The sequence below is a fragment of the Gadus morhua genome, chromosome 4 (genome assembly GCF_902167405.1).
Source record: "Gadus morhua chromosome 4, gadMor3.0, whole genome shotgun sequence".
Lineage (NCBI taxonomy): Eukaryota > Metazoa > Chordata > Actinopteri > Gadiformes > Gadidae > Gadus > Gadus morhua.
In genome coordinates, this window is record NC_044051.1 from 25,996,551 (window position 1) to 26,010,785 (window position 14,235).

Below are 14,235 nucleotides of genomic sequence, written 5' to 3' on the forward strand. Positions count from 1 at the left end.
AGCAATTCAGTCTTCCTAGGATAAATCCACAGCAAGGTAGCACACATAGCCTACTATTAGCCTACTACAAACCTGAAGATAAATGGAAGTCAATAAGAAATGTACAAAAGACTACACAGTTGGACATGGTTGTGTTTCCTTAACCTAGTCAATGGTTTAATGGCTGAAGAAATTGGTTTTGGGCTATGGGTAAGCTATCCTTGGTTATACCACAACAAATGAAAGTAGGGCTCTAACAAATGGCAATTCCAAACAATTTCCATTTTTCTTTTTTTTTAAAAATCATCAGATGTTATATATATCCATCAGATGGATATCAGGTTTGATGTGCATATCTATACAAACCTGTAGATGAATTCCAGATGATTCTGCAATGATCTGCGTGAATGGTAGAATATGGTCCCCTTACGAACAGACGAAGTCCCTCGACAAGAGCGATTCTTGCGATTCCTGCAAGTCGTGGTTTAAAATCAAATAAATGTAAATCAAGAAATAAATGAAAAAAAAACAGCAAAATATAAAAATAATAGGCAATGAGAATAGGCTACTCACCATTGGAATCCATCTTGGCGAGATATTTTCAAAAGTTTCATAGACACTTTGCATTTGTTGCAAATCATAGAGCGCAGCAAAAGCCCCTTCTTTTGCATCCACAATACCAGTTCTCTTTTGTTGAGCAACGTGTTTTGCGCCCGTAAAATGCGACAAACTTCATTTTTAATTGACATTTACACATCAGTTGCAGAAACGTCGAAATATTAAAGTTGTCTACATGAAAGCATAACTTTGACAACGCGCGCTTTTGGACCAATGAAATCTGTTCGTCAACCAGTCAAGCAAACGTCGATGGTAATACAGCTTTCAGACCCGAGAGCACGCTCAAGGTAGAAGACGTAGGACTGAGAAGGTAAGAGTTTACAGATAGTTGCTTCTACAGTATTATTATTCGTATTGGCAGTATAGGATTTCGAAATGTTTGACAAGACAATATTAATCAGTTTTCTTAATTAGTGTAAGCTTGCCCCTTATAAACTATCTTTGTCAAACTAGCTGGCTCTCATCTCATTTTCGTCCGCTTATCCGGGGTCGGGTCGCGGGGGGAGCAGCTCAAGCAGGGAGCCCCAGACTTCCCTTTCCCGGGCCACATTGACCAACTCTGACGGGGGGATCCCGAGGCGTTCCCAGGCCAGTGTTGAGATATAATCTCTCCGCCTAGTCCTGGGTCTTCCCCGAGGTCTCCTCCCCACTGGACGTGCCTGAAACACCTCCCAAGGAAGGCGCCCAGTGGGCATCCTTACCAGATGCCCGAACCACCTCAGTTAGCTTAGCTGGCTAGCTAACGTATCTATCTAGCTTTCAATTGATTATCCTCAATACAGTAGTCTATCGAATAGGATGGCATCGTGTGATTGACTTATCAATATCGAAAATGTGGTAAATACGGAAGGTACATAATAAGGTTCTAGTTGATTCTGTTTGTAGCAAACTAACTTTTTGAATAAAAAGTGTTGTGCTTCACCGGATCGCTAGCTAATATTAACTATGCCGTCCCTGCAGAAATGAGCAAGAAAAGAACACGTGCAGCCACTGGAGTAGCGGGAGCCAGCAACGGCACCGCGTTGACCTCCTCACCAACTCGTAAGTTTTACTAAAATAAGTAACATGCTGTGGTTTGACATGAAATAACAGGTTAGCCTGAATCGGCTCTGGCAAATAAAACGAAATTAACGGTAGATAAGCTGTTCTTAGGTGTTAGGAAGGTAACCGTCCCCAGCTGTGGACCCTCCCTTTGTGCAGACCATGCACGATTGGAAGTTGACAAGACAAGGTGTTTTCAGTTCCTCTAAGAGTATTTCACAGCAATTGTTTTGCAGATGCACCTGCTCCAACAGCGCTGCATGAGATTGAGATGTTAAAAGTAAAGCTGGAGACTGAGAGGGAGAAAGTTAATTTGAAAGAGGAGATGATCGATGTGCTAAAAAAAGACAAGATCTACCTCCAGGGGGAGCTCACCAAGAAAGATGCTTACTACCAGGAGCAGCTGGCCAAGAAAGACGCCAACTTCAATGACGAGCTGGCAAGGAAAGATGCCATCCTACTAGATAAAATGAAAAATAAGAAAATTAGGAAGCAAGCCGGTAAACTCCTACTTACAACATCATTGTGCAGTGGTCAGTTTAATATGATGTAACCTTGGTAATTCCTGCTACTAAATATTTCTTGATTGTTTTTCAGAAGTTAAAAATTCCTCAAGCTCGTTTGAAAGTACCCAAGACCTCGTGTCTTCCTTGTCCGATTTGTCTGTGGAGGCACCCAAAAAAAAAAAAGGAAGGCAAAAGCTTAAAACATTTTGTAAACTCAACTGGAGCAGCAGCTAGACTCCGAAGGCCCTTCACACAGCCGTGTTCAGAGTAAGTAGTGATAAGACCAAGCAAGGTTACTAAAAAGAGAAATTCTGTGTTGTGTAGACAATGATATTACTACACCAGGTAAGGCAGAGGACACTGGGGTAAGTATCAATATAAAAAAGACAAGAAGGCAACCTGTAACAAATTGTAAGGAAGAGAGAATTCATCATTTTTCAGAGGGAATAAGTGAGGGCAGCTTTGCTCTTCTTATTTTACCATTCAAAACCATATGAGGCATATGTTTTCACATTAATTTCAGTAAGAACAGAATGGGTTTGATAGAAATTAATGTTTTTGAAAAAAAAGGGTGTGCTGTGGCTTTAAAAAAGAACAATTTTGGGAAGTGATGGCTTTGCCGTAATTTACAATCATGTTCTGAATGGTGTTGTGAGTTACTATTTCAGGTAGATGAACATGTACCTTTTTCTTCTTATGCCTCTTTTTGTTTAGTTCGGAACACCAAAGGGGTTATTTTAAGATATGTGGCCGCCCTGTAAGCATTCAGAAGAGGGAAGTCCATGAAGGCAGCATTCGATGCTGTCGGGGTGGACCGAAACACGGTGGCGAGGACTGCCATTGTGGCAGAACTGCATCTGGCAGCACCAGAAGTGTTCGAGTCCATCAGCTGGAATGAGCGAGTGGAGTCACTCTCCACCTTTATTGCTAGGTGCCGTTCACTTGTGACACCAGAAATTAAAGATAAAATAAGCAAGATGAAAACGGATGGGGACTTGCTCCCGATGGCCGTCCATTAAAATTTCACATCAAAGTCACATCAAAGTTGTCTACAGCAGGCTTGCTGTTTTTTTTATTTTAAACACCCTTACAATACTATGTTCTGGGCTATGTTCAGCCAGTGCTGATTTAAATAAAAGGGTTTTCCTCTGTATCCTGTTGTATTTACTGTCAGAACTATTAACAAGTTCATAATGCCTTATCTTCTCTTTTATCTTATAATAATCTTATATCTGTTTAAAACAACATTACCCTTTTGTCACTTTACTTAAAGCTGACAAAGTACACTTATAGAATCTTATATCTGTTCATAACAACACCACCCTTTTGTCACTTTACTTAAAGCTGACAAAGTCCACTTATAGGATCTTCTAAAAGTCTATAATATTCTATGTCTGTATAGCAGCCTAGTCACCATACTAATAACCATTAATGAATAATCATAATACATCACAAAGGTGGTTATGATGTGCCGTGAAGACCTATACACATAGTTATAATGAGTGCCACAATGACCTAACTAGTTTTTAAAGGTATTATGAATGTTCTTATAGTGCTTCATATATGCAGGCTTCATAGGATTCATGATTACCCACACAAACCTATGATCACATTTATAATGCATAATTTTACCTTAGATTATAACCATTTATAATTAACTGACATAACGTTTCAGAGCAGTGGATATGAGTCATTGTGGAGATGCTAAGCATAGTTATAAAGAGTGCTACAATGACTTATAGCTACTTTTAAACGTCATCATAAATGTCCCTATAGGACCTTATAAAGGCAGGCTGCATAGCAAGTGTTACCCGACAGTCACATATTTATAATGCAGTATTCCGTCTTTAATTATAACCATTCATAATGAACTGATATAATGTATCATAAAGGTGATTATGAGTCATCATGAAGACATTATACGTAGTTATAAAGTAGCTATAAGTTATTGTAGCAATCGCTATAAGTCATTATTAAGGCCCTTATAATGTCCTTATAGGGCCTTATAACGCTGGGCTTCATAGAAAGTGTTACCATATTTTTTATAAAGCTTGCTGCGCCAACAACCTTGTGAAGACGGGGTGAAATGTGCATAAGCATTTTTCACCGCAAACGTTGGTGTGTGTGTGTGTGTGTGTGTGTGTGTGTGTGTGTGTGTGTGTGGGTGTGGGTGTGGGTGTGGGTGTCTGTCAAGCCCGACCCGGCCCGTGCACGTTCTGTACGAGCCCGGCCCGGCCCGATACATTAACTGTAATTATGAGCCCGAGCCCGATTTCAACCCGAATGTGTAACTTATGATTTATAAATTTCGATATAAATTTCTATTCCTGAAATAGTCTTTGCTCGTCACTAACCTTTCTCTTCACGGCAGGTTTTGAGAAAGACATGACTGGGGCTGGAGAACAGGATATATTTTCCTTCCACTTTGTGTCACTCCGGAATCACGTTTCAACCAAGCGACTAATGTTGCTTATTCGCGTTAGCAAACTTGACAACAAGCCCCTCCGGAAGGGTCACAACCCTTTCACAGCAAAGGCTTTATTTAATAAAAAACTATTTTCAATAAAGCCCAGGGCTTTATATATATATTTTTTTAAATGTGTGTCAAGCCCGACCCGGCCCGTGCACGTTCTGTACGAGCCCGCCCCGGCCCGACACATTAACTGTAATTATGAGCCCGAGCCCGATTTCAACCCGATTTTTTTTTTAATACATGTGTAACTTATGATATATACATTTCGATTAATATGTGTCGGCCTCAACTTGATACAAAACACTCTTTCACACGTCGATATTTCATCTCCCACTGGACACACACACACACACACACACACACACACACACACACACACACACACACACACACACACACACACACACACACACACACACATTTCACCTCCGTCTTTGTGCGCAGCGAGCTTTAGAAATGAGGCCAACGGGCAAGCGCAGCAGCGACTCGGCAAAAAAAAAAAAAATTAAAATTAAAACGTGCGGGCCGCAGTAACACTTAAATTTGATATCAAGTAGGGGGCCACAAAATATCGTCCCGCGGGCCGCGAGCTTGAGACCCCTGGTATAGACAGTATGTACTGGAGTAGATTTATATTAGATGAATGTAGTGAAACAGCACCTATTAACCAATACACTATGGGATAAAAAAGTATAATGTAATCATTTTGAACTAAGATGATCTTACTCTTCAGCAGGTGCTCATAAAGCTTGCCCATTTTTTTAAGAATTTCCCACACCACTTCATCATTGACCGGGATATGGTGAACCATGTCCCCGTTGATCTCTCCCTTTCGGCCATGTCGTCCCACAAATAGCAAAGGACAGTAACCAAGAGCATTTAGTTTGGTAACCTGCAAGGTATAGGATGAAGAAGTATATGGAATTACACAGTGACTTGACAAATAAGTATAACACCAAAACAAAAGCTTCAACTTCATGCTCAGCTCTTAGCAGCAAAGCTTTATGCATTCAGTCACAAAATATTTAGATATTATGAACATTATTTTTAGTAGCATATGAATCAATGATAAAGAAATAACCATGATTTGTTACAACCCTAAAGGTAGTTTTTGATCAAAGAATATCATTATGTAAATGTGTAAGAGGGCAAACCCCTTGTTACATTGAAGGGATTAAAACTCACCGATACATGGGCCGACTCCAAGGTCCTGTGTGAGTTTTTGTTGACCTTCACAGACTTTGCCCAACTTTGCAGATCTTTGCCACTCTGCTGAAGAGGGCAGACACAACTTGCACAGGTCTTCCTCCTCAGCAAATTTGGGGCCCGGCAGGAAGGGCACAGCCTCGTTTTTTGCTTTGACATTCTGCAAATGATAGTGAAATGTTTGCCGTCAATTCATTACAGTATAAAATACTACAAGTGGTACGTTGTTTCATTCATATACATTGGTCCTATTGCAATTGGAGTGATAGAAGCTATAATATGCAGTCAATACTTGTCATAGTAAAAAGATTCACAAGTTAAAATGTTTTTATTTTATTGATGCACATTGTAAATATACATTCAAAGACAAATGGCAATTAGGTTAAGTATCCCATCTGGATGTAGGCTAGGGCTGCCAGTGGGAAAAGGCAACAATGGTATCAATACCATCATAAAATATTGCTGACCATATAATTAGCCAAATGTCTAACAGGATTACCCTATGGACTTTTTATTTGATTAAAATGAAATTGCAAATATAACAAAACAAATTCAGTTGTGTATGAAATGTCTATTTTGATGCATAGGAAATCAAAGCACATCTCAGTCATTGATGCAAGGTAGCCATCACACACCACATTAAAGATTACATCGTGACATGATTTAAACATTTAGGAAACATGTTTCTTGTTCATAGCAACGGTCAATATAGTTTATGCAAGGCTCTTCAAATAAATGTACACCAAAATAAAGTTTACATTTAAAGACGCAGCCTTTTTCATCCTGTAGCCCTACTAGCTGGCTGTAGGGCTCGGATAGGCTACTAGCTGGCTAAAATACGTCCGTGCACATTTATGACAGGATAGTGCCTTAAATAAATCTAAATTGCTGCTGTACAGATCTAAACGGGCTATCCACTACATTTGGGCTGATACTATCTTTGTGGCATCGTTTTTAGTCCTACTTCTTATTTTTAGTGTCTTAACCATTCAATGCGTGCTCTTACCTGAGGTAAAGCGAAAACTGCAACTTCCGCCAAGGACGACGGTTGGAAAATCCGGAAACAGATGTACGTAACATTGGCTTGTGTAATTAACAAGGATACAATGCTGTGTTAAGGGCAAGAAACGTCAGATATTTTTTTTAAATCATCGTTAGGGTAAAAACCTAAAAACTGACATTACACTACTACCGGGATAGGTCCTCTGACTTCCAATGGGACAGGTGCCCACGGCGTCTTTCAGCCCGTCCCTAGCAACCTGACGTCATTGAAACATCTGTCTACCATCATAGCAACCATGTTGTAATCATTATGTGGAGACGACTGAAATATTCTTCGTCATAACTATCAAACAAAACATCCTTCATATTCGCACATTCGTAAAATGCACATTTCTCTCAATTTTTTTTTACATAAACACTTTTAATGGCGTAACTATGCTAAAATACCATATTTTCCACCCATAATAAAAAGTATGTCCGCCATTTTCACAGAAAAATATCCTAAAAACTATCCAACAGGAAAGATGCTCACAGCGTCTATAAGACACATAGTCGGGTTAATACAGGAGTGCATGGGCTGCTTAACCTCCCCCTTTCCGTCTGCATAAGACGCCGAAGGGTACCTTTCCCGTCACCAACCGATGGCAAAGGGTACCTTTCCCGTCAGCCACCGACGCTAAAGTGCCTATGCCAACAGTCGGTATTTGACGTTCTCGGAGTGAGTGAATGGGCTGCTGAAGCTCCCCCTTTCCGTCTGCAGAAGACGCCGAAGGGTACCTTTCCCGTCACCGAACGACGGCAAAGGGTACCTTTCCCGTCAGTCACCGACGCTAAAGTGCCTATGCCAACAGTCGGTATTTGAAATTCTCGGAGTGTGTTGGTTCAGAATGTGGTGGAAAAACTGTTTTTGATATAGGAAGGTCCTACCGCCCTGAAATTTGAATACCTTGAATAACTGGGACCCCCGCAACGAAACTTGGCCCGGTCAGACCCCGAGGGCAGGAAGGGGGGCCCCCCCTTTTTTTTTCCACAGTGTCTTGTTTTAAACGATTTATGATGACTTTATGCTCTGTAAGGTGACCTTGGGTCCCTTGAAAGGCGCCTCTAAATTTAATGTATTATTATTATTATTAGTATTATTATTATTAAGTGACTGGATGCAGCCCCGTTGAAAAAAATACACACTCAGGAGATTAATGATGTTTAAATTATTATGACCATCAAGTCTTTATTTGCATGTGTTTACATTTCGTTCTTTGTAGCATGGAAAAATCGGAGAAACACTCCCATTCAGAATGCATTGGTTTACATTTCGTTCTTTGTAGCACGTTTTTTTTTATTAATTAATTTATTTTCCGTTTTTGAGGAGGTGCTTCAAAGATGCACATTTTTCTGCAATAATCCAAAATCCAATGGAAAAAGCCTTTGGCTTTTTGTCAAGGGAACCCCGGGGGACGCTCACTTCCGGGTTGGCCAACATACGTCATCCCTCCACCACTCAATACTTTAAAAACACATGTTCAAGTTGAATGATAATAATAATAATAATAATAATAATAATAATTCTGCCATAGTATTTATTTAAGAGTATTTCTCCTCAGATTAGGCCAATAAACCAATGATAAAATAAAAATAAAAACGCTCGATCAAAGGTCCGGCCCGAGGATGGTGGTGGGAAATATCGGCCTGGGCTCGGGCTCGGGCAGAGAATTGAAACACTGACTGGAACTACTTAGCAGGTGTCTGCTAAGTAGTTAATGCACGCCCTGCTGCCAATCAGAATACGACCGTGGTCTAAACAATATTATTCACATGTTATAATCAACCCCTACACATCAATATTAATGATAATAACCCATTAAATACGGTATGATTTCTAGATGTCATGGCAACGTCCGCTCGCGACACTGGACTTGCGACGCAGACTTTCATTCACATAGCCAAAAACAAGACAATAGATGGCTAGATAAAACATCAAGATATACAATTCTAAAAATAACAGATGAAGCATCTACCCTTTTTTCCATCGCGGTTTGCCTACAGAGCAGCGCACCTGCATTTAATATATCCGTGAATTGTCACAATTTCTCAGAATCAAAGGTGAAAGTAGAAACGGGTGGCCAAAAGCTGTCATATTATGACAGACAGTTTTAAGTAGAAACGGGTGGCCAAAAGCTGTCGTATTCTTAGTTATCACAGACAATTTTTAACAATAAATGTTCTGAGAACGCTCCCGGACAGAACCTTAGATGGAAGTCGTGCTTAGTGACACGACAAATACTTCCAATTGATATGCATGAGTTTGAAAATTGTGCTTTTTGACACGAACATTTAGAAAATACGTGTACCTGATCACATTTTCGTGAGCCCGGGATGCCTGTACGCCGGCCACTATCGCCTGAAGGCGATAATGGCCAGCGTTCTATATATTATCCCTTACATAACCAGCAATGACAATGGTTTTATACCCATGATTTAAACGGCATGCGAGCTGCTGGTTTCAGCGTCAAGAGTAACCATCATATCAACCATGTTATTATAATTATGTGGAGACGAATGAAATATTCTTCGTCATAACTTTCAAACCAAACATCCTTCACATTCGCCGAGCGACGATTATGACAGTAAAATGCACATTTCTTGCTATAAATGTTTATATAAACACTTTTAATTGTGTAACTATGCTAAAATATCATATTTTCCACCCAGAATAAAAAGTATGTCCGCCATTTTCACAGAAAAATATCCTAAAAACTATCCAATAGGAAAGATGCTCATAGCGTCTATTAGAGACGTAGTCGGGTTAACACAGGAGTGAATGGGCTGCTGAGGCACCCCCCATTCCGTCTGCAGAAGACACCGAAGGGTACCTTTCCCGTCACCGACCGACGGCAAAGGGTACCTTTCCCGTCAGTCACCGACGCTAAAGTGCCTTTGCCAACAGTCGGTATTTGACGTTCTCAGAGTGAGTGTTGGACAGGTCTACATTGGTCTGGGGCCTCTGGGTCCCATAACTCGGAAGCTATTGAGCAAAAAGCCGTTTTCCATAGGAAATTAATGGGATTTTTTAAAAATTCAAATAAAATAGGGGGTGCAAAATATTTATTGTTAGTGAGGTGTGTGTTGTTAATACCACATAGTAGCACAGGTCTACATTGGTCTGGGGTGTCTGGGTCCCATAACTCGGAAATTATTGAGCAAGAAGCAATTTCATAGGAAATCAATGGGATTCTTAAAATATTTAAATAAAATAGGAGGTACAAAATATTTATTGTTAGTGAGGTGTGTGTTGTTATAACCACATATAGGACAGGTCTACATTGGTCTGGGGCCTCATGGTCCCATAACTCGGAAGCTATTGAGCAAAAAGCCGTTTTCCATAGGAAATTAATGGGATTTTTAAAGAATTCAAATAAAATTGGAGGTGCAAAATCATAATTTTTAGTGAGGTGTGTGTTGTTAGTACCACATAGTCGGACAGGTTTACATTGGTCTGGGGTGTCTGGGTCCCATAACTCGGAAGCTATTGAGCAAAAAGCAATTTCATAGGAAATGAATGGGATTCTTAAAATATTTAAATAAAATAGGAGGTACAAAATATTTATTGTTAGTGATGTGTGTGTTGTTAGTACCACATAGTCGGACAGGCCTACATTGGTCTGGGGTGTCTGGGTCCCATAACTCGGAAGCTATTGAGCAAAAAGCTATTTCATAGGAAATTAATGGGATTTTTTAAAGATTCATATAAAATTGGAGGTGCAAAATATTAATTTTTAGTGAGGTGTGTGTTGTTACCACATAGTCGGACAGGTCTACATTGGTCTGGGGCCTCTGGGTCCCATAACTCGGAAGCTATTGAGCAAAAAGCTGTTTTCCATAGGAATTGAATGGGATTTTTAAAAAATTCAAATAAAGTAGGTGGTGCAAAATATTAATTTTTAGTGAGATGTGTGTTGTTACTACCACATAGTAGGACAGGGCCCCGTTTCCCGATAACGATGGATCTTCGCTCGTACGATCATTCTCCCGATGGATCTTTCGAACCATCGTTAATTTCTTTGGAGAGTTTCCCAAAACTCCTCTTAACGTGAACGCGCATTCGCTGCACTCACGACGATCGTAGGATTGTACCTGTCCACTGACATGGTGCTGAAACGGGCTATGACGCAGGGGGAGACGCAGGAATGTCGCAGGAAAATGGGGTTAAAAATTCTCCCCATCAAGGCCAACCGCAGAGTAGCCTACGAAAAGAATAGATTGCAATAATATGAATGCTAAAGATATTAAAACACAATTGATTAGGCCTAGGCCGACCTATATATCAGTCCTAATCCTGAACGCACCGTGCATACATTTATTCACGGCATTTCCCCCCCTGAAATAATTCCATATTACAAAAATCCAAAATAGCTTGTGTGACAATATACATTTATCTTAATGTGCTGATTTTTTAAACATATATTTTGCGCAGCAAGAGAGCCAACTTTATCTGATTCTGCATAAGATGGCATTGAGAGCTTGGTCTAGATCCTGCCCATATTGTTGGGCAGGATGAAGTAGGCTATCGGCAGGGTTCGAGTTATGATTCCATCTCTGTGGGGGTCTCTTAAAGTTGTTGACGGTGGGGGGAGACCGTACCGGCCTTGCGCTGAATTTTGACGGGGGGGGGGATATAGGACGTAAATATGGGCTATTATGACACGGCTCTTCTCAATGCCGTTGAACGCTCCGTTCACTTGCATGGGCCCTTCACAACAACGCCAGCTTCTTCGGTTGCTAAGCGATGTCAACGTCTTTGGCTAACTATTTCACTGCTGATCAACACTACGTATGGCAAGTTGGTAACAAATAAATTGTAAAAAAAACACCTTGTGAAGTTATTTTTTCGTTTGGCAATTAGCCGCTCATTGTCGAAAATAAATAATAAATGATCGAAGCACCTCCGTTTCGAATCGGTGTCCGGTTCGCCCTGTCTGGGCTTACTTTCCCAATAATGACCGGCGTTCTACAATCCCACTTAACGTCAATATAACTCTGCATGTGGAAGGGAAAATAGCTCTATTTGTAATTACAATATTATGCTGCTGTATTTTCCGAGACCCCCACATATATTTGAGTTGACTGCTTTCATGGGAGCCAGACCTCTCTCTATGGGAACTCTGCTCCCACTGGCTCCCACCTAACTCGAACCCTGGCTATAGGTCTTTCTACACTGCCGAGCCGGTTTGGTCGCAGCTTGGCACGCCCGGCGATTTCACCTTCTTATCTCAAGTTTCCTGTATAAAACCGAAGGAGTCAAATCCCCGTTCGTCCGGTGCGGGGTTTCTTGGTTCACTGCTGTGGAAGGCGGGGCTGTGCACATAGTCTCTGACCTCTTTAGAATACTTTGTATTGTTGCATACTCCCGAATGTTTTCATTCAAGACACCCGCATGCAATAATGAGTTCACTCTATAGTAGGATGCTCTTAACGTCCTACGAGAGTACCCTGGAGCACTCGTTAGCTACGAGCGTTTTCACGACGTTCGTTTTCACGACGTTCGTTACCAACGATGCTTTCGGGAAACGGTGTGAAAGCTGTGCGATGCTCGTACGACGCACTTCACGATCCACTTAGGCCAGGGATGGGCAACTGGCGGCCCACGGGCCGCATGCGGCCCGCATCCTCACTCAGTGCGGCCCGCATCCTCACTCAGTAAGGCCCGCACATAATAAAAAAAATAAATAAAAAAAAGAATAATAATAATTGATCGAGTTACAGAAAACTCGGTCAAGAAAGATGAGAAGAATTCATAGAATTCAAAGGCAAACCCATGCGTCTAGTTTTCTTAGAAGCGATATCAGTCATTAAAGATATCCACTATAACTACTACAACTGCTTGTTGTTTTTCAGTTTTTTGACTTCATTGAATGATGATGTATGTGAGCCCTTTGCACTGATACAATTTTAAAATACTGACCATTCATGTGGCTGTTTGAGCATGGAAAACATGAAATGAATGGATGTTGGTTCAATTAACATACCGTACATAGGTTATGATTCTGGATGATTTTTTAGGTAGTGGCCATCCCCAAAATGCACCAGAATACAGGAAATCATATCTACCAAATTCAAAATTGTGTAGCTTCTCTCAGCTCACGTTTAGTTGAAGTGTGCAGTCATGTGGCCCTCCGATGGTTATGATGAAAAATGTGGCCCTCTTTATCATGAAAGTTGCCCATCCCTGACTTAGGCTAACGATGCTTTCGGGAAATTGGGCCCTGGTCCTACCAGACTCTCGTACTTCATTTCATTTGCACAGAGAGTCTGGACCCACTCAATTGTCTAACGTTAACTCACTTGAAGGCGGGTGTCTGTTGAAGTTGAAAACTATTGGATCTGCCCAGTGCCACTCTGGATCTGCCATAACCAATCGCTAACGTTTGGCCGGGAATCACGTTGCGCAAGGCTGTAAACAAACCAAACACTGTGCGTGAAGATGTCATCAACGAGAGCTGACTGTAGCGTCATTGTTCTCAGCCACTCCCCCTGTTCGCTGATTGAACGCACAAAATTTGGACGGAGAAAACCCAGGAAAATACCGCAAACCCAGACGTAGTACTGAAGGGAAAATACAATTCAGCGGAAGTACTTCTTGTTACTGTATAAAGGAACACAAAGAACATTGAACACAATAGACAGCATACAGGCATTTAAGCCATTTATACATGGATTCATGACACAACTGTTAGAATTAGATACGTTTGGTTACCTAGTTTATTATGATAACATAAGCTAAACGTTAGCTCAACATTAGCGCGCCAAAGCCTCTGAAAGAAAGTAATGTAAGCCAAAAAAGTTTGCTAGCAAACAGCTAGCTAGCTAGAACCAGCTAACGTTACTATCGCATTACATTCTTAAACTTACCAGAAGTCCTCCAGTTCTGACCTTTTCCTCTTATCCATTTTTTTTGCTTTCAGTTTACGAAATGTTCGTAAAACACTTTGTCAAGCATAGTCGGCAAGTCATCATCAACTTTCATAAACAGAACTTCCGGTTTCACAATAAATAGTTAGCACATTTCTTATAAGTGGTCCTAAAAGTCTTATATTCTCACAATAAACATGTTTATTATGTTATTATTAGCACTTATATATAGTCTTATTAACACCAATACATTTTAATAAGCATGTAATAAGGGTCTTATTACCTATTATCTAGGGCTTATTACAAGGACCTACATATAAAGCGTTACCCTTTCTTTCTATACTCTCTCAATAATTGCCTTATTTTCTTGCATGAAGTCTGTTGTCCCTTCAGACTTTACCTGAATGTATTCCAAACAACTACACACACACCCACAGAAACATGCACACACAGACACACACACACACACACACACATGCACACACACGCACACACCACTTTTTT

At 40.7% G+C, this 14,235-nt stretch overlaps 1 protein-coding gene across 1 annotated transcript in view; it reads left to right on the top strand.

Annotated features, from left to right (window-relative positions):
• The first annotated feature begins 1,909 nt into the window (after positions 1-1,909).
• LOC115541704 (uncharacterized) overlaps positions 1,910-14,235 on the top strand; it is a 50,974-nt gene continuing 38,648 nt past the window's right edge. The window contains exons 1-2 of the mRNA XM_030353550.1: positions 1,910-2,138; positions 2,490-2,509. Coding sequence (XP_030209410.1) covers positions 1,910-2,138; positions 2,490-2,509 — 249 coding nt within the window. The remainder of the gene's footprint in view (positions 2,139-2,489; positions 2,510-14,235) is intronic.